The sequence below is a fragment of the Sinocyclocheilus rhinocerous genome, unplaced genomic scaffold (genome assembly GCF_001515625.1).
Source record: "Sinocyclocheilus rhinocerous isolate Xijiao unplaced genomic scaffold, SAMN03320098_v1.1 scaffold2285, whole genome shotgun sequence".
Classification (NCBI taxonomy): Eukaryota; Metazoa; Chordata; class Actinopteri; order Cypriniformes; family Cyprinidae; genus Sinocyclocheilus; species Sinocyclocheilus rhinocerous.
The window spans coordinates 23,580-43,554 of NW_015654060.1; the positions used below are offsets into that span (position 1 = coordinate 23,580).

General features: G+C 40.2%; 1 protein-coding gene across 1 annotated transcript in view; it reads right to left on the reverse strand.

Annotated features, from left to right (window-relative positions):
* Nucleotides 1-7,333, reverse strand: part of mmp19 (matrix metallopeptidase 19) — a 16,566-nt gene extending 9,233 nt beyond the window's left edge. Inside the window, exons 1-7 of the mRNA XM_016523301.1 lie at nucleotides 7,038-7,333; nucleotides 6,094-6,185; nucleotides 5,483-5,616; nucleotides 3,324-3,533; nucleotides 2,840-3,085; nucleotides 2,621-2,749; nucleotides 2,306-2,470 (exon numbers count right to left, since the gene is read on the reverse strand). Of these exons, the coding sequence (XP_016378787.1) occupies nucleotides 2,306-2,470; nucleotides 2,621-2,749; nucleotides 2,840-3,085; nucleotides 3,324-3,533; nucleotides 5,483-5,616; nucleotides 6,094-6,185; nucleotides 7,038-7,136 (1,075 nt within the window). The 5' untranslated portion in view covers nucleotides 7,137-7,333. The remainder of the gene's footprint in view (nucleotides 1-2,305; nucleotides 2,471-2,620; nucleotides 2,750-2,839; nucleotides 3,086-3,323; nucleotides 3,534-5,482; nucleotides 5,617-6,093; nucleotides 6,186-7,037) is intronic.
* Nucleotides 7,334-19,975: the final 12,642 nt, after the last annotated feature.

Below are 19,975 nucleotides of genomic sequence, written 5' to 3' on the forward strand. Positions count from 1 at the left end.
ATGTGGTGGAGTAATAACTTCTGCTAATTAATTGATTTGAGATTCTGAGATGCTGCTGTATTGAACATGGCACCTGATGACTAATTTACTGTTTTGTTCCCTGTCATTTTGCTTTATTTGATGTTTGATTCATCGCAAGTTTCCTCTTATGTCATACTCTGGGGTTCCCTTAGGCATTTATGCACATGCGCACTCTTCAAAAACGGCGCTTATTGAGGACGCGCAAAAATACATCGATTAAAATGTATAATGTATTAAAAATATATTTAAATTGAATGGAAGATATAGATTGTACATAAGTCCATATGTCTTACTAACAAGAAACTATGCTTCTAACCACAGGTCGAGAGCTGTAGTTCCTAACACGTAAGTTTGCGACGCTGTTTGCGAATGTTCGTTTGAACTATGGTTTCGGGAAACACTGAATCGTTGAACTATGTTGGTAACGACGGAACTTGCGAACATAGTTGACTAACAATGCTTTTGGGAAACACACCCATGAGCTATGAGTGTGATGAAATTCACACTGTTATTGATTTTAACTGAACACACACTAAACTAACTTGATCTGAACAATGACACTGTTGTCTCAGTAGTTGAGTTTCCATAATTGATTCTGCTATTTTTCCTGTTTATCACTGTGAAGCTGCTTTGGGGGGGTATCTCCTCATCCAGGTGGATGCTGCACACTGGTGGTGGATGAGGAGATACCCCCTGACAATGTAAAGCGCTTTGAGTGCCTAGAAAAGCGCTATATAAATGTAATGAATTATTATTATTATTATTATTGTAATAAGCACTATACAAATAAAGGTGACTTGACTAGAGGGATCCCAGCTACCCTTCCAAGTCATCATGACCAATGCAATCTGGAGTAACTCCACTCTACCAAGTGCCTAAATTCCCACCAGGAACGGAGGGCACTCTTCTTCACTTGATTTCACTACACTGTGACATGTAGACATAGTTCCAAAAACACCAAAGCTGATGCCCTCTTCCAACTGCATGCTGCCAATCTTCCCAAAGTTGACCTCATATTCATTCTCCTATCCTCCATTTTCAACAGCCCCATCCAATGGGATATTGACCTCATGATTCCACTCTTCCTGCTTGTCCTTTGGGCCACACTTATATCCCTGAATCCATTTGGAGTTGGTTAGGATAAACTACTGCTGGCAAAATCTGACTGCTGAAGTGAACATGTGAACATGTGTGGCGTCCAAAGTTTCTCCCATCTTGAAAATTCCAGTCTCTCCTTGTCCCACATTGGCATGGACTTTGACACAACACCTGCATTCTGGTGGCAGTGGATCAGATTTATATGGCCTGCCATTTGATTCACCTCAAGAGGCTTCCCACGGGACTGGAGATGGCAGAGGCCCTGTTCTATCATCTGTTCAGCACCTCTGGCCTGCCAGAAGACAATGTGACAAATCACAGTTTATTTCTTGAGTCTTGTGCTCCTTCTTCCCCCTCCTGGGGATTTCCATCAGCCTCTCCTCTGGTTATTATCCCCAGACCAATGAACAAACAGAGAACATAATCCAAGAAATCTCCAGCTTCTTGAGAACCTACTGTCACAGAAGTGAGAGTGAGGTACACACCAGATCCATGCAGATGCCTGGCATTCAGAAACCCCTCAATACCATCCAGGAGGTCAGGTCTTCCCCCGCAGTACACGATCAATCCCACATTTCATGTCTTATGACTTAAGCCATTCACTCCTCCTTCTGTTTCCCCAGGGACTGGTGAAGAAAATGCCCCTCCTCCTCCAATGTTGCTTTTAGAGGATGGTCTGGCATACACTGTTTGGTCTTTTCTGGACTCTAGCCATCGCCAAGGGCATCTCCAGTATCTTGTGAAGGGGAAAAGTGAAGGGAGTCTATGCTTATATTAGTGTCTTTCTTTCTAGTGTCTCATCACCAGGTTACCAGAGTGAGCCTGATCCAGTCTGTTCCCAGGCCACATGTTTGACTTAGTACCAGCTCTGACCACAACATAGCCCTTTTCAACTTTATCATAGATTACAACAAACTGACTTCTACTGCCTGTCAAACATGCTTTTTTATCTAATAGTATTTAATCATCAAAAATATAATCAATATCAATGTATTGATTGCACCGTAGCTTGGAATCAACTATCAGTATTTTGATAGTCCACACCCCCTGCTACATCCTAGTCGACACTCTCTCAAGTTTTAAACTTTTGTGAGTAAACAGCTTCTCTTGTATTACATTAATTATTGCCTAAATGCAGTTTAAAATGCATAAAAAACACTTTTATGTGCAGAGAACAATAATCTACCTTTAAAGAAGTATGTCTTGTTGGTTCTTGGGGAATATACAGCTGCATTCAGGTTTCCTGGTAGCCCCTTCCATAGCAAACTTATTTTTACTGGAGAGTTATGGCCCATATCTGTAAGTGTCCACACATAATCCCCACTAAAAGCATACGTCTTACGTGATGGACCTAACACAAAATTAAATAAATAACATTTTATAATATTTTCTAGAACATGTTACATGATATTATTAGTCACTGAACAAGCAAATCTACTGTATTTGTTTAACTTGAATGAACTGAAGTCATGTGCACTGCTATACTACATAGTTTTCTCACCCAGCATTATAGCATCAAGTTTAGCATTGCATGGATCTAGCATATCACCCCTGGGGAATGGGGCCATGGTAGTGGGATATGTCATGGCATAGATATCATCAGCAGTGGTTGTACTAGAGATCCTTTTACCTGAATTCATAAGAGTAATTAACATAGGCAGTTATTTACAAATATTCAAATATATGGCAAATATTCAGTTATTTGTTTGGATTATCTTACCATATATGGCTTGGATTCCTCTGATATCATCAATGTGCAGTCTAAAATTGGCTTGGTAACCAGTGTAGTGTGCTGCCATAAGAGCACTGCTGTACTGAGAATGCCCCAAGCCAAGAGCATGCCCGATCTCATGAGCCGCAACAATACGCAGATTAGAACCATAATACTTCCCTTCGGTCCAGAATTCATCTTCATCAAAGTGAACTATTCCTGATGGAGGGGCTTCAGCGTGTGCAAGAACATGGCCTAAGAAAAGATTATTGTTCTGCATTGTAAAGCAACAGTACATAAAGCTGGTGTGTCCCTGAGTTTACAGTTTGCCAGGTCTTGGTTTACGAGAATAATAACGTACCATCTAACATTCGATCTTATTAATGTGTAAAATGACAGGAGTAAAATAAATACATAGAATACATGCATTTTGTATTGTATAACTTTTAATATTATAATAAATAATATAATTAATTTGCTGAGATTTACTTACCAGGACCATCAAAAGGTGAAGGACAGCCATCTCTCTTGTGAAATGAGATTTGAATATCAGCAGGTCCATAGTTAATCTCTTTAAAGCTGAGTGGGGTGACATCACTCCAGTATTTAAATGCTGAGCGTATGGCTGTCTGTGTTGCAGTTTTCCCCATGTCTGGTGTGTAGTTGTAAATGTAATATGTTATGTTTTTCTTTCGCCAAAATCCTACGAAATAAGAAAGACAAACTAAAAATCCAAACAGCTGTTTTCTCCATATAAAGAGCAAAATTATTTACTTGGTTACTTGTTTATGTCCAATGTGTGTACCTCACACATATTGACAATTATGGTTCTTATCTTATACCAGTTTGTCATAGCTAATTGAAAGAAAATGAAAGTAAGTATTCTGGATGTACAGTCAAGAACTTGTAAATATTTTGCTATTTTTTTGAGCTAATACAGAGAAGGTCATAGCCCATAACATTTCTTTAAGGGTTAAAACTCAATATGCATTTGAATTAAACTGCTTTTCACAGTATTTTAAATACAGGTTTCATAGAAAGTCTCACTAAAATGTATTTATAATAAATCATAAGGGTATTCTTAAGGCATTATGATGCACGCATAATTCCTTTCATCAAATAATTGTAACAACAGCTACATTTTATAATGTATTAATGAACTAACTGTTGTATATAAGTGAAAGTGACGTGACGTGTAGCCAAGTATGGTGTCCCATACTCGCAATTTGTGCTCTGCATTTAACCCTTCCAAGTGCACACACACAGCAGTGAGTAGTGAACACACACATACACCGTGAACACACAGTGGGCAGCCATTTTTGCTGCGGCACCCGGGGAGCAGTTGGGGGTTCAGTGCCTTGCTCAAGAGTCTTGCCTCAGTTGTGGCATTGAGGGTGGAAGAGAACGCAGTACCCACCTACAATCCCTGCTGGTACTGAGACTCGAATCCGCGACCTTTGGGTTACAAGTTCGGCTCTCTAACCATTAGGCCATGACTGCCCCGCAACATATAATATATTATATACAACAGTTAGTTCAGGTCCTCAAATCTGACTAGCTGAGAGGCCTTCCAGGAGTGCTGATATTTCATTAGTATCAGTAGTTGGACTATTCACAGTTTGTATTACTCCGCTTCCAGACAGGCAGCATTTCTCCCAGTGAGGAGAAAATCCACTATAATTTTCAAAATACTGTTGTTGTGTTAAACTATCAATGGCAGATTTGAATCCTTGGTTTTTAAATAAAGTATTTTCACACACAAGAGAGTTTTTTGAGATACTTCTTGGTTTTTCCTTATTGTATAAAAGCAATATCAAATTATATAAAAACTGAATCAGAGCCATGCTGGTATAGAGATATATCACACTCCTGTGATATTGATCATTTATCAGCATGATCTTTTGCAATACAGACATTCAAGATTTACACATTTCAATGTCAAATTTCTATCAAACTAAAGTGGGGTTTGTGGCAGTGGGGGACAGAGGTTGGGGGGCTTTATGCCCTTTTTCTTAGTTTGGGTCACACTCAATGCCTGTGAACGGCCTGGATTTCAATGTTAGCTTTTTCAAGCTTACTGGCAACCTTTTTACATAAGAAACAATGGTTTTGTTGATATTCCAATAAATACAGTAAATGTGTCACATAGCCCATTCATGATACCATAGTGTTGTTCAAAAGAAGACTTCACTTATTTTACTTTATCTATTCTGTTTTGGTTTTTGTTCCTGTGTTCAATTCCTGTTTCCTCAGTTTCTTCCATAGTTACTCACTGTTTACGCTCACCTGTCCCTTGTTTATTTCTTCACCTTCCCTGTGTACTTAAGCCTGTGTTTTCAGTTCACTTGTGTTGGTCCTTGTCTATTTATTGTGGATTATAGCTGCTTGTGTTTGTTGTTCAGTGTATTTTTGGCAATGACTCTAAATAATTTTTTTGTTTTTTTTTGCTGCAAATAGATCCTCAGCTCTCCCCTTAGCTTGCCATGACAATACTACATATTATTCGTTTTTTCTTTTTTATAAGACATTGCACATGAATTGCAATACATTAAGAACAATCTTCATTATAATAGACATCAGAGAAAATGTTACCAAATTTGGTTGAGAAGGTTGACTGTATTATTATTAAACAATCAGGAAGTAGATGCTCACCACCAAATCGCCTGTATTTTAAAGACTTTTGGTTGAAGGGGTCCTCAACACCACACCGCGGCTGCCTCATTTTAAGAAGAGTAGCTCTGTCAAGATTTCCAGTGACTGGCAGCCCTGACACCCTCTGAAAGAGACTTTTACGAATATGACAGTTCAGAAGCTCACAATAGTAGAAACAACAGAGGTTACAATGTATATTCCTCAAGAATTTTGATTAAAAGTCACAAAAATAGTAATTTAAGAAACTGTAGCATTATCAAGTATTAAAGGCAGGGTATGTGATTTTTCAAAAACACTTTAGAAAACTGATTCGGGCCGAATAGCAAAACAAACTTGTAGCCAATCAGCAATACGGTGCGTGTCTACTTGGGATGTGGAGGAGAGAGCTTTCAGTGCATTGGACGGACGTTAGCTGAGCCGAGCGACAGTAAGATAGAGATGGCGGATAAAAAACACTTACTCTGCCTTTAATATGGGGGGAAGATGATACATTTATTTTAAAATTGTAACATATTTAGATACATGTTTAGTATGTGCAGGAGCCAATGTGTTATTAAAGGAAATAAACAGAAATGTCTATACATAGACTACATTCACTGTGACTGTTTTACCTGAGAGCCACTTTCATAGCCCGCTCACTGGAATCTCTTTGAGCTTCTGGGTTCAGTGGAGTATTTAGATATCCAAACCGCCTCAGGTACATCTATTAAATGTGAAGTGGGTATACATGCAGTGTAATTAATTATCCCAATAATCCTGTTGTTAAATATTAAATTCTAAAATGTAAAAAAAATTACATGACAAATGCAATATCAGTGTTATGATAACAACCTAAAGGTTTTGAGTCAAAAGTCCAATTAAAGAAATATTTGTTTTCTTTAGCCTTTTTTTCTTTTAAATTTTTCCTCCTGAATTCTGCCCTCCAAACTAAACTTCCAATATTATATTTTTGTAATAGTAGTTGGTTAAGCAAGTTAAACAAATTTAAAAGATTTAAAGGTCTGTATAGTTTAAAGCACGTTCCAAAAATATAACGAATTAAGTTAATTAAGACATGTCTATTATAAAATGATCATCATATATTGTGCAATGCAATATAATTCATACATAATCAACAAAGCATTGTATGCATTACATTTTTAATGTATTAATAAATAGGACTAATACATTCATAGAACAAAAACTCCGACGCTTTAATCTTATTATTATAAAAAATATATATAATAATAAGAGGCACTGACCAGTAACCACAGCATGTCGACAGAATTCTGATGTTTGCTCCAAGAGAGCGCTGGTCAGACTAACATAACATTATTATGACTGTCTCGATATTCTTTTAACTTCCCGTAATCTTAAAATTAATTCAGAATTCTTGGGTTTGGTATTCTTGAGCCTATTATTTTTAGCGTTGTTTTCTGGCTGTTTGATGGATCGGGATTCATGTAACCTAACATTAAAACTCTCAGGTTAGTTTATTGATACTTTTAAGTATTTCATGGCAAAACCTAAAAAGTAACATAAAAAGTACGTTTACAGTAAATCACGTTTTTGTTACCTGTGCCTCTGTTAACTCTCGTCTTCTGCTCGTCTCAGCAGATGACCACACACGCAAAACAGCAGTCAGAAATATTGTATATTGCATCCATTGAGCCATAATCCCAGTCTGCACAGAGCTTCAGTGGTTTGATGTCTAAAGAAGAAATAGATGAATGAACGTGAGTAAAGAGCGCAGTGGTGTCTTTTGGTTTTAAATCGAGCGCAGAGAGCGAGTCAGAAGAGATGATGCATTTCCTCCTGCACGTCACTAGAAAGAGGCGCTGATCCAAGAAAGTAACACGCACACGCAACTTTTAGACACTGCTTCTCTTCTTTATAATTAATTTTAGTGTTATTTTAATGACAAATGTCGAAAGCGCATTATTGTAACGCGATTGCGCATCCATGTAATGCGCGAGCAAGAAGCTCTCCACTCCTAGCCGGATTTCCTTCGCTCTCGCACAAAACTGGACGTGCGCTCTCAAATATGTTCGAGTTGCGAATTGGAGCTGCTCTCTCACGCCTGCGCGCTCAAACTTTGTCCTCGCATCAATTAAACAATCAACCAATAGTTATTTCTTTAAAGGGGTCATATGATGCTGCTAAAAAGAACATTCAAAGGTCAAAGTGTCCCACAAAAGGATTTATTCTATCTAAAAGAGATGGCTTATCCAGACCTGGCTAAAACGCCTCTTTCAAACACGCCCCCACATCTCTACGTCACGATGTGGAAATATTTGCGTAATGCCGCCCAAATGTGCACACAAAGAAAGAAGGCGTGGTTTCAGGAACAGCAGTAGTGTTGATGCAGCCATGTCAGGGAGACGCTGTGTGTTTCTGTGCAAAAGCAAAAGCACTTTATTTGGACGCGTCAGTTCTTTGTCATAAATACAAAATGTCAAAAAACAAAAAGTTTACAAAATGTCATGGGGAGCAAATTCGGTTTCCCATCTACTGTAAAGTTTTCGCTCCGTTCACCCCTCATCACACCACACACCTCAGCCGTTTCCTTCAGCGAAAATGTACGCAGGCCTTAACTCAAATGAATGCATACTTTATAAAACGATCATGTTGCCATTTTCATTTGAAAATTTAACTTTCAATATAAAACATATTACAGTGCATGTGGCATTAACTCCCATACAGTCATGCACAGAAATGATTGAAGACAGTGAAAGACAGTACTTGAGCATAGAAAGAGGTTTGTATACTTGAGCTAAAGAAAGAGGTTTGTACTAGAAATGCAAACAGTAAAAATTGTTATTTGTACAGTAAACCGGTGTGTGCATGTGTGTGTGTGTGTGTGTGTGTGTGTGAGATCGGGAAGACTTGTATTTGGCTTATTCATTACTCAAATGTTATACCCATCTATGCAATACAGTGGAATACGCTGTTATACGAAGTTTAGTAGGCTATACCACCCTACCCTATTAGTCAAACTTTTTTTAAATTTTATTTTTGTATTATTTATTATTATTATTATTATTATACCCTCATTGAAAATCCTAGAATCGCCCCTGCACAACAAAAATGGAGAGAACAGCAAGCATTTTTTATACAAAAAAAGCATCTGTTCATAGCATCATGGGTATGCTTGCACGAGCTCTTCAAATTAGCACTCCTGTGAAGTCACGTCACGTGTATTTACATGGCACTTTATTCAATATATTGCTTAAAAGCAAGTAGCAGTATTAAACATGAAAAACAGTATCAGTCTGTAATTTCATCAAAAGCAAAACTTAATTTGCTACTATAAAGCGGCTCTCCACTTCGCGGGCATCTCACCTCCAAGGACTCGACAAATGAAATGAACCCAGATAAGAGTTCCGCGTGAAAGAAGGCGGAGCCTCAGTGCACACCTCCTATGACGTAATCGTCACAGACCAATGGTAGTACGAAGGTGTTTTGCAGCCAAAACGAACTTTTCCGAAAAGTTTGCTTTGGCAAGTCATTTCGAACTCACAAAACAAACTTAGTTTGGGCCGGATTTTGTTCGAAATGACGTCACATTAGTTCGTTCTTCGATTTTGCTTGAAGAATATCGGGGCCTTAAAGCAGTGGTCGGGAACTTATGGTTCGCGAGCCACTCGTGGCTCTTTGACAAAAATAACTTGTCAGCTGTCTCCCTTCACTAACATATTACAGTTATGAAATATAACGTCACTAAAAATCAGTTCCCTGCAGAACATACAATTACAATACTTTGTTGTATAGCGAATCAAAATGAATGAAAATCAGTTTACAATAATATTACGTGTTCCGACCGAAGCGCGTATGCGCAGCGTATGCGGTGCTGTGTTCAAGGCCACGTGTCCACCAAAGGCGCTCTGCTGAAAATGCCCAGCGCTTGAGAGTGCAGCGTTTTTTTCAGTTGAGATGCTGTGCTTGCTATGATACGGAAAATCCGCAGAATTAATATGGCAGATGCATCGCTAATGAAATGTTTCTCCAAGCCTTATTTTTCATAACAATAATATGGTAGTCCGCAATTCCATCTGGTAAAGACATAAATACTCTGAGACAAGCAATATTAACTTCTCCATTGTTGTTCAGTTCATTCGTAGTACAAGCAGGGTGTGACGGTTGATCGGTATTAGTCCCGCCCCTCCACTGTGATTGATCAGCTGACTAAAAAGTGACAGTGATGAGCGTTGCGTTTTACCCAAAACTTGCTTTGGTGGACACCTGGCCTAAAGAAGTAAATGTTATTTTTTTTATAATAGTAAAATATTAGTTTCTTTTAAATTGCATTTTTGAAAGAAAAAAAACTGTATTAACCAGAATTTAAAAATGTGCTTTGTTCTTTATTCATGCACTTACTCAACATGTGATGCTTCATATTTGTTTATTTTTGAGTTGTACATGGACAAAATTGAAGGTTTTGTTATTGGAATGTTATTGAAAACCTGTGTTTTTTATAGTACTAATATATTCTTTTTTCAATGGCTCTTTTGAAAAAATGCATTCGCCAAAAAATAAAAAATGGCTCTTTGGTGAAAAAAGGTTCCCGACTCCTGGTGTAGAGGGAGAAGAGCAGTGGGGAGAGCACACACCCCTGAGGAGCTGAAACTCGTAGTATTGAGCGCAAGCGGAGAAAAACTAACTAAAAGTTTTTAGAATTGCGTGGAAAAACAGTATGTCCAGCTATAGGAGCACACACCCCTGAGGAGCTCCAGTGCTGATGGTGCGGTTGTTGGATGTGAGTTTTCCCAGCGTCACTAACTGCTTGTCTGTCAGGAAGCTGATGATCCACTGACAGATGGAGGTGGGTACAGAGAGCTGTGTCAGTTTAATCAGGAGGGTATCTGGGATGCTGGTGTTAAAAGCAGAGCTGAAGTCCACAAACAGGATCCTTGCATAAATCCCTGGCTTGTCCAGATGACACACAGCTCCAGTGATCTGTGGAAGATGGTTGACAGCTGGACAGCACAGGTTTTGAGGCAGGCTGGAGAGACACCGTCTGGGCCTTTGGCTTTTCTTATCTTCTGTTTCCTGAAGACTTTGCATACATCATCTTCACAGATCTTAAGTGCAGGCTGAGAGGCAGCAGGGAGGAGGGAGGGGGAGGGTGTTGATGGCTGTGTTGTGAGACGGTCAGAGAAATGTGGGGTGTGAGACCAGGCTTTTCAAACTCAAAAAACTCATTCAAATTGTCGGCTAAAAGTTGATACTCCACAGCAGATCTAAATATTCCCTCACAGTTTAATAGTAATGACTTTATGAATTTCTTCACTGATAAAATAGATAACATCAGAAATACAATAGCAAATGTAGATTCTACAGCGTCTAATACTTCAGCTTCATTCATCGGTGCGATAAACTGCAGTGCTTTACAACTGTAGGATCTCTGTCTTACAACGGACCCACTCACACTATGGAGCCACACACACGAAACAGTTACATTCCATTGAGACAAACTGAAGTACCCCTATGCTACCAGCTGCGGTCGTAAAACTCATGCAGGGTCAGTGAAGGGTTGAAGCAGTTCCTGGACTATTTAGCTATCTCTCAAGAGACTCTAATAAAAGACAGTACTTTCACAGTGCTTAAAAGCGTTTTACGGGCTTTCAAGGACCAGATGGGGATACCCCTGACCAGTTAACACATAAATTGCTAAATCCGATAAACAGAAAGTGGCAGATTAAGAACTCTCTGTCCAGGAGAAACTTGGCAGACTCTCAACTCTGACACGAGGATGACCTCAGGACACCTCCCCTTTTCCCCCTTTGCATTCCAAAGAAAAGGACGATTTCTGAGACTATTCATTTAAAACTATTGAAAGCATCAGGAGCCATAGAGAGCTGTGTCAGTTTAATCAGGAGGGTATCTGGGATGCTGGTGTTAAAAGCAGAGCTGAAGTCCACAAACAGGATCCTTGCATAAATCCCTGGCTTGTCCAGATGACACACAGCTCCAGTGATCTGTGGAAGATGGTTGACAGCTGGACAGCACAGGTTTTGAGGCAGGCTGGAGAGACACCGTCTGGGCCTTTGGCTTTTCTTATCTTCTGTTTCCTGAAGACTTTGCATACATCATCTTCACAGATCTTAAGTGCAGGCTGAGAGGCAGCAGGGAGGAGGGAGGGGGAGGGTGTTGATGGCTGTGTTGTGAGACGGTCAGAGAAATGTGGGGTGTGAGACCAGGCTTTTCAAACTCAAAAAACTCATTCAAATTGTCGGCTAAAAGTTGATACTCCACAGTCCCCACTCCTGTAGGTGTCCTCTTTGGCCTGGCGAAACTGTTTTGCACTGAACAACTGACACTACATCTTCAAACAATTATTTTGGTAGTGACGATGTTTTGATGAGAAAATGGACTGATCCAAAATGGTCAAGTCAGGATGACTGGAGTAGTGTGTTTCAAGTAGTGGTACCAGAAGTTTATCTATCTGATATTTTGTATCTTGCTCATGATCATTGTTTGTCTGGCCACTTGTGTATTAGGAAAACCCTGGATCGTGTGTTAAGGCATTTTTTCTGGCCTGGGGTGAGGTCAGATGTGGCTCAATATTGCAGATCATGTCATGTTTGTCAGGTGACAGGAAAACCTAACCAGTCTATTCCTGCAGCTCCACTACATCCTATTCCTGCCATTGCAGAGCCATTTGCAGAGTCCATTGCAGGACAACATCTCCAGGACGCTACGCTCCATATGACTAGTAAGCCAATTCTCAAATAACTGCTATGATGGCTTTTGTTCTACCCGCTTAAATAATAGAAGTACTTGCGCTGTGCATGAGCATAAGCATGAGCCCCGTCAGACTGGTCGTGGTGGCGGTTTTGCAACAATATATAGTGATATTCTCAATGTTACTCAGAAAACAGGATACAGGTTTGCCACGGGATGTCAGGATTTACACAAGCCTCAGTCTGGATCAAGAACACTTGAGAAGAGATGTTGCAAACCCCTCAGAGGACCTCAGATGATGCCAACCCTGAAACAACATACAGAACTACCAAATTTTGCTATAAGTTTGATTGCATCATATAATAATTGCTGTTAATAGTGTTCAACGTCTGTTTGATTAAGTCTTTAATTGATTTTTCCGTACATTTATGCCATATGTACATAAACTGACATTCACCACTGATAAGCTACTATTAAATATTGTAGAAACTTAATTTTCTGTAAAGTTGCTTTGCAACGATTTGTATCGTAAAAAGCACTATACAAATAAACTTGAATTGAATTGAATTGAATTTTAACATGTTTTGATTGACTGTGTTGGACCTCTCCCACGTACCAAGTCAGGCAACCAATATCTTCTCACAATTGTGTGCCACAACACGGTTTCCTGAAGCCGTCCCTTTGTGCAAGGTCACAGCCCCTGCCATTTCTTATTTCTTATTAAGTTCTTCACAATGTTTGGCTTACCAAAAGTTGTTCAGTCAGATCAAGGGACTAACTTTATTTCTCGTCTTTTCTAACAGGTGTTAAAGCAGATGTCTATTCAGCATAGCATCTCGTCTGCATATCATCCAGAGTCTCAAGGTGCACTTGAGAGATTCCATCAAACTCTAAAGTTTGAGCCATGCCAGGTGGCCTTGGACAATCTGAAGGCGTTGTTGAGCAGTTCTCCTGTTCTGGCTACTCCTGATATTGACAGACCATTCAAGTTAGCTGTGGATGCTAGTGATTTTGGCGTAGGTGCTGTTCTTCTCCAGGATGATTCATTGAGAACTGAACATCCTGTGTGCTATTTTTCAAATAAATTTTATATCCATCGGAAGCACTATTCTATAATTGAGAAGGAAGCTTTGGCCCTTATTCTTGCTTTTAAACATTTTGAGGTGTATGTCTCATGCAATGTCCCACTTATTGTTTACACTGATCATAATCCTCTAGTGTTCCTCCACAGCATGAGAAACTCTAACCATCACTTAATGCGGCGGAGCCTGTTTTTTCAGGGTTATGATCTTGCTTTTAACCATATTCGTAGGAAGGATAATGTTTTGGTGGATGCCCTATAAAGGTCGTAAGTGCTTGTTTGTTTATATTTCATATACATGTTGATGTTGCCATAGGTTATCCTATAGCAACATTTTAAGGTTGAGGGTGTTATGTCCTGCTGTTTGTTTTCTCCTAGTTCCCTGTATTGCCAGTTCTAATTTCTGACTCATTACAGTTGCCTGGCAACTCACCTGTGGCCAACTAGTTAACTGATGACACCTGAAGGGAGCCATTTTTAAATCCAGGACATCAGCTCATTCTCTCTCTCTCTCTGATCCTGCAGCTAGCCTGGCAGTAGCTGGGCCTGTTATCATCACAGTCCCCTCTTGTTTTTTCCCTTTTTGTTACTTAATAAACCTTAATAAACCTGTTTTGTATCTTTAATGTTGCTTCCCCAGAGCCAGGGTTGTAACACAAGGTTTGACGTTGTTAAATGTTAAATTAGTCCTGGTTGGAACACACATGTCCTCACAGAAAACTGATGTAGGATGTCACGTTGTCAGTGAGCTCATCTGGATCAGTGGCTGTAGCCTCAAAAACACTCCAATCAGTGCAATTGAAGCAGGCTTGTAAAACCCGCTCTGCTTCATTAGTCCATCTCTTTACAGTTATTACTACAGGCTTAACAGTTTTAAATTTCTGCTTGTAGGCTGGTAGAAGATGAACCAAACAGTGATCAGAGAGTCCCAGAGTCACTCGGGGGACAGTGTGATATGCATCCTTTAAAACTGTGTAACAGTGGTCCAGTATATTGCTGTCCTTGGTGGGGCATGTGATGTGCTGTCTGTATTTAGGCAGTTCGCGGTTGAGATTAGCTTTATTAAAATCACAGAGAATGATAATGAAAGATGCCGGGTAACTCTGCACTGTGTGTGATCTGATCAGCCACCTGTTCTAGCGCCAGCTCACACACACGTCAGGAGGAATGTATGCACTCAAGTCAAGTCAAGTCACCTTTATTTGTACAGCGCTTTATATAATATTGATTGTGTCAAAGCAGCTTTACAGTGTCAAACAGGAAAATAGTTTGTCAATAATGCAAGACAATAACAAAGAGTCATTTTTCAAGCTAAAGTCAGTTCAGTGATGCCATCATCCAGTTCAGTTCTCTTCCAATAGTGTCTGTGCAATCAGTCAGTCAAGCATTCACAACTAAGCAAGCCAAAGGCGACAGTGGCAAGGAACCAAAACTCCATCGGTGACAGAAATGGAGAAAAAACCTTGGGAGAAACCAGGCTCAGTTGGGGGGCCAGTTCTCCTTTGGCCAGATGAAACCAGCATGGCATAGTTTAATTCCAGGCTGTAACACAGGTGCAGAGGGCTTGTCTGGTTCCCGTGGTCTTGTGCCGATGGTCGTCGAGGTGATGAGGATCTGGGGCAGGTGATCTGTCTCTGGGACGCATCTAGTTAACATGGTTTACGCTGACATTCAGGGCTGTAGAGGTCATCTCTAGCTGCTGATCCATCCATCTGGTCTGGATATGGACTGGATCTTGGTGGCTATGGTGACCTCAGAATAAGAATGAAAGAGACTAAGATTAGCGTAGATGCCATTTTTCTTATGATGTAGCGAGTGTTATGGGAAGTGTTCCCGGTTCCGGTTGACCTAATTAATGCAGCCTAACAATCCTTTAACGGATTTGAATTATAGAAATGTGATAGTGTATTATGTGTATGCCAGGTTAAAGAGATGGGTCTTTAATCTAGATTTAAACTGACAGAGTGTATCTGCCTCCCGGAAAAAACCTTGGGAGAAACCAGGCTCAGCCGGGGTGCCAGTTTTCCTCTGGCCAGACGAAACAGCAGTTCAGTTCCAGGATGCAGCAAAGTCACATTGTGCAGAGGACTCAACTGGTTTCCTGTGGTCTTGTCCGTCTGAGACAAGGTCTTTACTGGGGATCTGTCTCTGGGGCTCATCTAGTTGTCCTGGTCTCCGCTGACATTCAGGGCTGTAGAGGTCCTCTCTAGGTGCTGATCCACCATCTGGTCTGATGAAAGAGACTAATATTAGCGAAGATGCCATTCTTCTTACAATGTAACGAGTACATCGGATGTTATGGGAAGTGTTTCCGGTTCCAGTTGACCTAATTAATGCAGCCTAAAAATCCTTTAACGGATTTGAATTATAGAATAGTGTAATATGTGTATGCCAAGTGAAAGAGATGGGTCTTTAATCTAGATTTAATCGGACAGAGTGTGTCTGTCTCCCGAACAACGCTAGGTAGATTGTTCCAGAGTTTGGGCACTAAATAGGAAAAAGATCTGCTGCCCGCAGAGTTTTGAGATCACAGTGGACGTGAAGGTCTATAATGCGATATGAGCCGCTCAAGTATTGAGGAGCTAAACCATTCAGGGTTTTATAAGTAATTAGCAAGATTTTAATGTATTCGTTGTTCAATAGGGAGCCAGTGCAGAGTTGACAGAACCGGGCTAATATGGTCGTACTTCCTGATTCTAGTAAGAACTCTAGCTTTTGGACCAACTGGAGTTTGTTTATTAAGCACACAGAGCATCCACCCAATAAAGCATTACAATAATCTAACCTTGAGGTCATGAACACCAGAATAAACGAGGAAAACTCCCACGGCGAATAAAAAAGTTTACAGTTAATATAGAAAGGTTCCAAATTTGAGCAGCACATTTTCTTTAAAACTGTCACATCTGTACACCAGCCTTTGTTGATATAAAAACATAATCCACCGCCTCTCGTTTTCTCCGACGACTTGGTGAGGCGATCCGCTATGAACAGCTGGTAGCCCATTAGAAGAAGCACGTCCAGCAGGGGCAGATTTTGTGAATTGGGGGCCCCAGGTAAAATATAGGAATGGAGCCCTATACATTTGCACACATTTACTTAGATCAACCTTGAGGTTCCTTTTTTGTTGTGATGCTTGCTGCTGTACAATGGTACCCCATAGTTGTGTCCAATGTTTCTAAATTTATCAGGTACATGTTATAATGGCTTTCTTTCATGTTGTAGACCACGAAATTGATTTACAGTTGAGATACAGGTTTTCACAAAAACAAAATAAATTATATAATGATAAACCTCACAACTGAGCCTTTAAACCTTTTTTAAGAAAAGGGATGAGTAAGGAGTATAAATTATTGTATTAATTTAAAACGAGGTTATGTGGGTGGATTTTCGTATTGGTCTGAACAAAAACTGCAGACTGGATTATTGAAAATGCACATTCATTCTCTGCCAGTAGGAGGCGCATTTAGAACGTCAGAAATAGCTGCAGTAACAACTGTAAACAAAGCAGCGCTGCGCTCATAAACGCTAATTTAACAGATTAAATAAAAATGCCATCTAAACTTTTCTGAAGACAGTCGGTTCCCTTCATTCATTCATAAAAAAACTTGAATTAGTGAGAAGAAAAGTGTGGAAAAACATAACCTATATTGACGATGAAAGTCCACTGATGAGTTACCAGCGTAAGCCTATGTGCCTGGGCTCAGCCCAGTTGCCTACGCTTTCCAAATGCTGTCTAATTCTAAACTTTTATTTTTAGTTATTTTAACTACAAATATAAATGAAACTGAAAAAAATGTAAACAGCAACCATTCGCTTGTCGGCGCTTAATGCACATCTCGTATATAAAAAGCATTTAAGGGGGCCCTTGACTTTTGGGGGCCCAAGGTGGTTGCCGACCTTTGCCTAATGGGTAAGTCCACCCTTGCTGTCCGGGATGGCTCTGTTCAACCAGGTTTCGAGAAGCAAAGTGCAGCAGAGTTTAAAAAGTTCTTGTTTGTGCAAGTGGCGATTAGTAGTTCATCTGTTTTATTTGCTAGGGAGTGGAGACTCGCCAGATGTATGCTCGGCAGCGGAGTCCTAAAACTGCGCTGTCAGAATTTCATGAGTGTACCAGCGCGCTTCCCTAATTTGCATCACTTGGAGCACTTGTATGGGATTGCAGCTCCTCCCACGAGGATGTGCAGTAATACGTCTGAATGCTCAAAAGTCGGCAAAAGTTATTTGGTGTGCTATTTCTGATGTCTAGGAGTTCTTCCCTAGTAAAGCTGATCGGGAAAAAAAGTTACTTAAAACAAGACAAACAAACAGAAATACTAAAAGTACCAATGAGCTACAAACCGAGGCAGCCTTGCGCTACGCCATCTTGTTTGAATCATTTATGTTACTGCCCACTGACATAGATTTAAAGTGTTCTAAAGTGTATCTAATTATTTTGGGCTTCAAGCTCAGTTTTGGGACCTTGGTATTTATGAAACCCCACCTACAGCGCTGTGTGTATGTGTGCATGTGTCTCCGTCTCTCTCTCTCAGGTGGCTCTGCCTTGATTGAACTTGAGATTTATTTGTTTGTTCCATAATATAATTAGGTGGCTCATCATAGGAGATCAAATTCTTTGTAGGGCATTTATTTGTTACACAAATAACAAGCTAAAGTTTCATTTGCACACATTGAGGAGGGAAATCATCCGCTAATCTTTATTGTTGGGTAAGTCAGTTGACCTTAATCTTTGTCTTGCTGTTTTATTTTTGGTGTGGGAAAGATTAGTTAGTGGAAAAATGGAATTCGATCTGATTGCATTTACGCTAGCTCCAAGCACAGAACAGTTTGATTCCTGTAGGATGGATGATTTGTTCAAAATTGCTGATTTCTTTAAAATCCTCATTATGCATCTAAGAAAAATGTTTGTGTTATTGCATAAAGAATTGGTGCAGCAACCAATTTTGCCTAATGAGTCAGGATTACTAAATACGCAGGAGGGAGCTGCTTTGTTGGCTGAGGCTGAAGAGAAGCCCTCTTCTGTTTTACTTTTTCCTGTATGCCCAGCGAACTGATTTTGTGCCTCAAAGCACCCCATTGACATCATCAATCACAAGAATTGGAGAGAGAGACTGAGAAGCTCTGGCTGAAAGAACTAGAGCTGGAACTGGAAAAGGAAACACAACTTTGTGAGTTTCACAGCCACAACGGTTGTGAGCTCACCAGAGGGTTCCCCTGCTTTTCCTTTGTTCGCTTGGCTACCTTCAGGCCCTGTGCCCATTTCTTCAGGTTCCACTTCAATTCCTGAAGTGTTGTACTCCCCTATTTGATGTGAGCAAACATTAATTTGGTGCTTCCCGTTCAAGAATCTGTGGTAGATTGCTACTTTACGGCTTTTGAATGTGTCATCGCTACATTGCAATGGTCTAAAGAGATTTGGGCTCTGCTATTGCAGTGCAAGCTGTTCAGGTAAGACCAAGAAGTATGTTCTGCATTACCGATAGAGAAAAGTCCAGACTAAGTCAGACTGGTGATCAAAGCAACTGTTCTGCATGCATGAGCTAGTGCCTGAAACTTATAGACAAAGGTTTAGGACCCATTAGAAAACTGACCGACAAAAATGTGTGGAGTTTGCAAGGGACAAATGGTGTATGGCAAGTAAAGCATTTTTGAAAACTTAAAAGAGGTCATTGTATTGTAAGATTTCAAAAGGTGTTAATGAAAAATTAGTGGTACATTTAAATGAACAGAATTTGACGTCACAGTCAGCCACCGTACTCGCTGCCAAATTTGTATCGACCCCCAGAAATGTTTATTTCTCCAGTGGTGAGGTTTGACAAAGTACTGAAACACAGGTACTGAAACTCAGGTGAAGGGAGGTAGAGATGGTAATTCCAGATAGCTGAGGTGGGGCATATGGAGTGGGCAGATCTACAAAAAGTAAATCTAATGATGGGTAAGTATGTTTCTACTGCCTGGATGCATGTCATCTGATCACTGATTGTGAAGCCTAGAAAAAGAAAAACAAATAGAAAACAAAATCAGTTCAATCTAAAATGATAGGTTTTGTGAATTCTGTTTCAACCATTTCTCCCTCGTCAGGTGATGAACCGTTTATATAATGGATTGGTAAAATCCAGTAGCTAAAGCTGCCTCTTGAGACTTATTCTGGGACATTCTACCTTGCGGTGTGGGCACTGATTGTATGAAAGTTTCAGGGGTCTGCAACCTTCAACATCAAATTAGTAGCGAATTTTTGAACCTTGGCCCTCTCCCCCTACCCTCGTGGGGGGGAAAACAGACTACCAGCTAGCTTACAGAGTCTAATTCTAAAAGTCATCTTTGACAATTCCACCTTTGAAACAAGAGGCTATTCCAGCCTTAATGCGGTCACATACCGGACGAGAAGCGCAGTGCTGTGCCACACCATGTCTTTAATATTCGAACACATTGTTTTCTACATGTGCACCGGCGGCACCACCGGCCTCCGTGCTTTGACTACAATAGACCGCACTTTCTCATTCTGTTTGCTCTGTTTGTTTGTTTTTTTTTAATTACCGAATTTCAAACTCAGACACCACTTGCTCATTCTTGAAGTGAATGTTTGACTGTTTGGAGAGTAGATTAAAGGTTTTGGACTGCCATCTCGAACTGAACGCGACACATCCGTTGTGCGATTAATTGCCCTAGAGTCACACATCGCACGGCGGCAGCGCTGCGCTTCTCGTCCGGTGTGCGACCGCCTTTCAGAAATGCAACAAGAAAACAGCGCA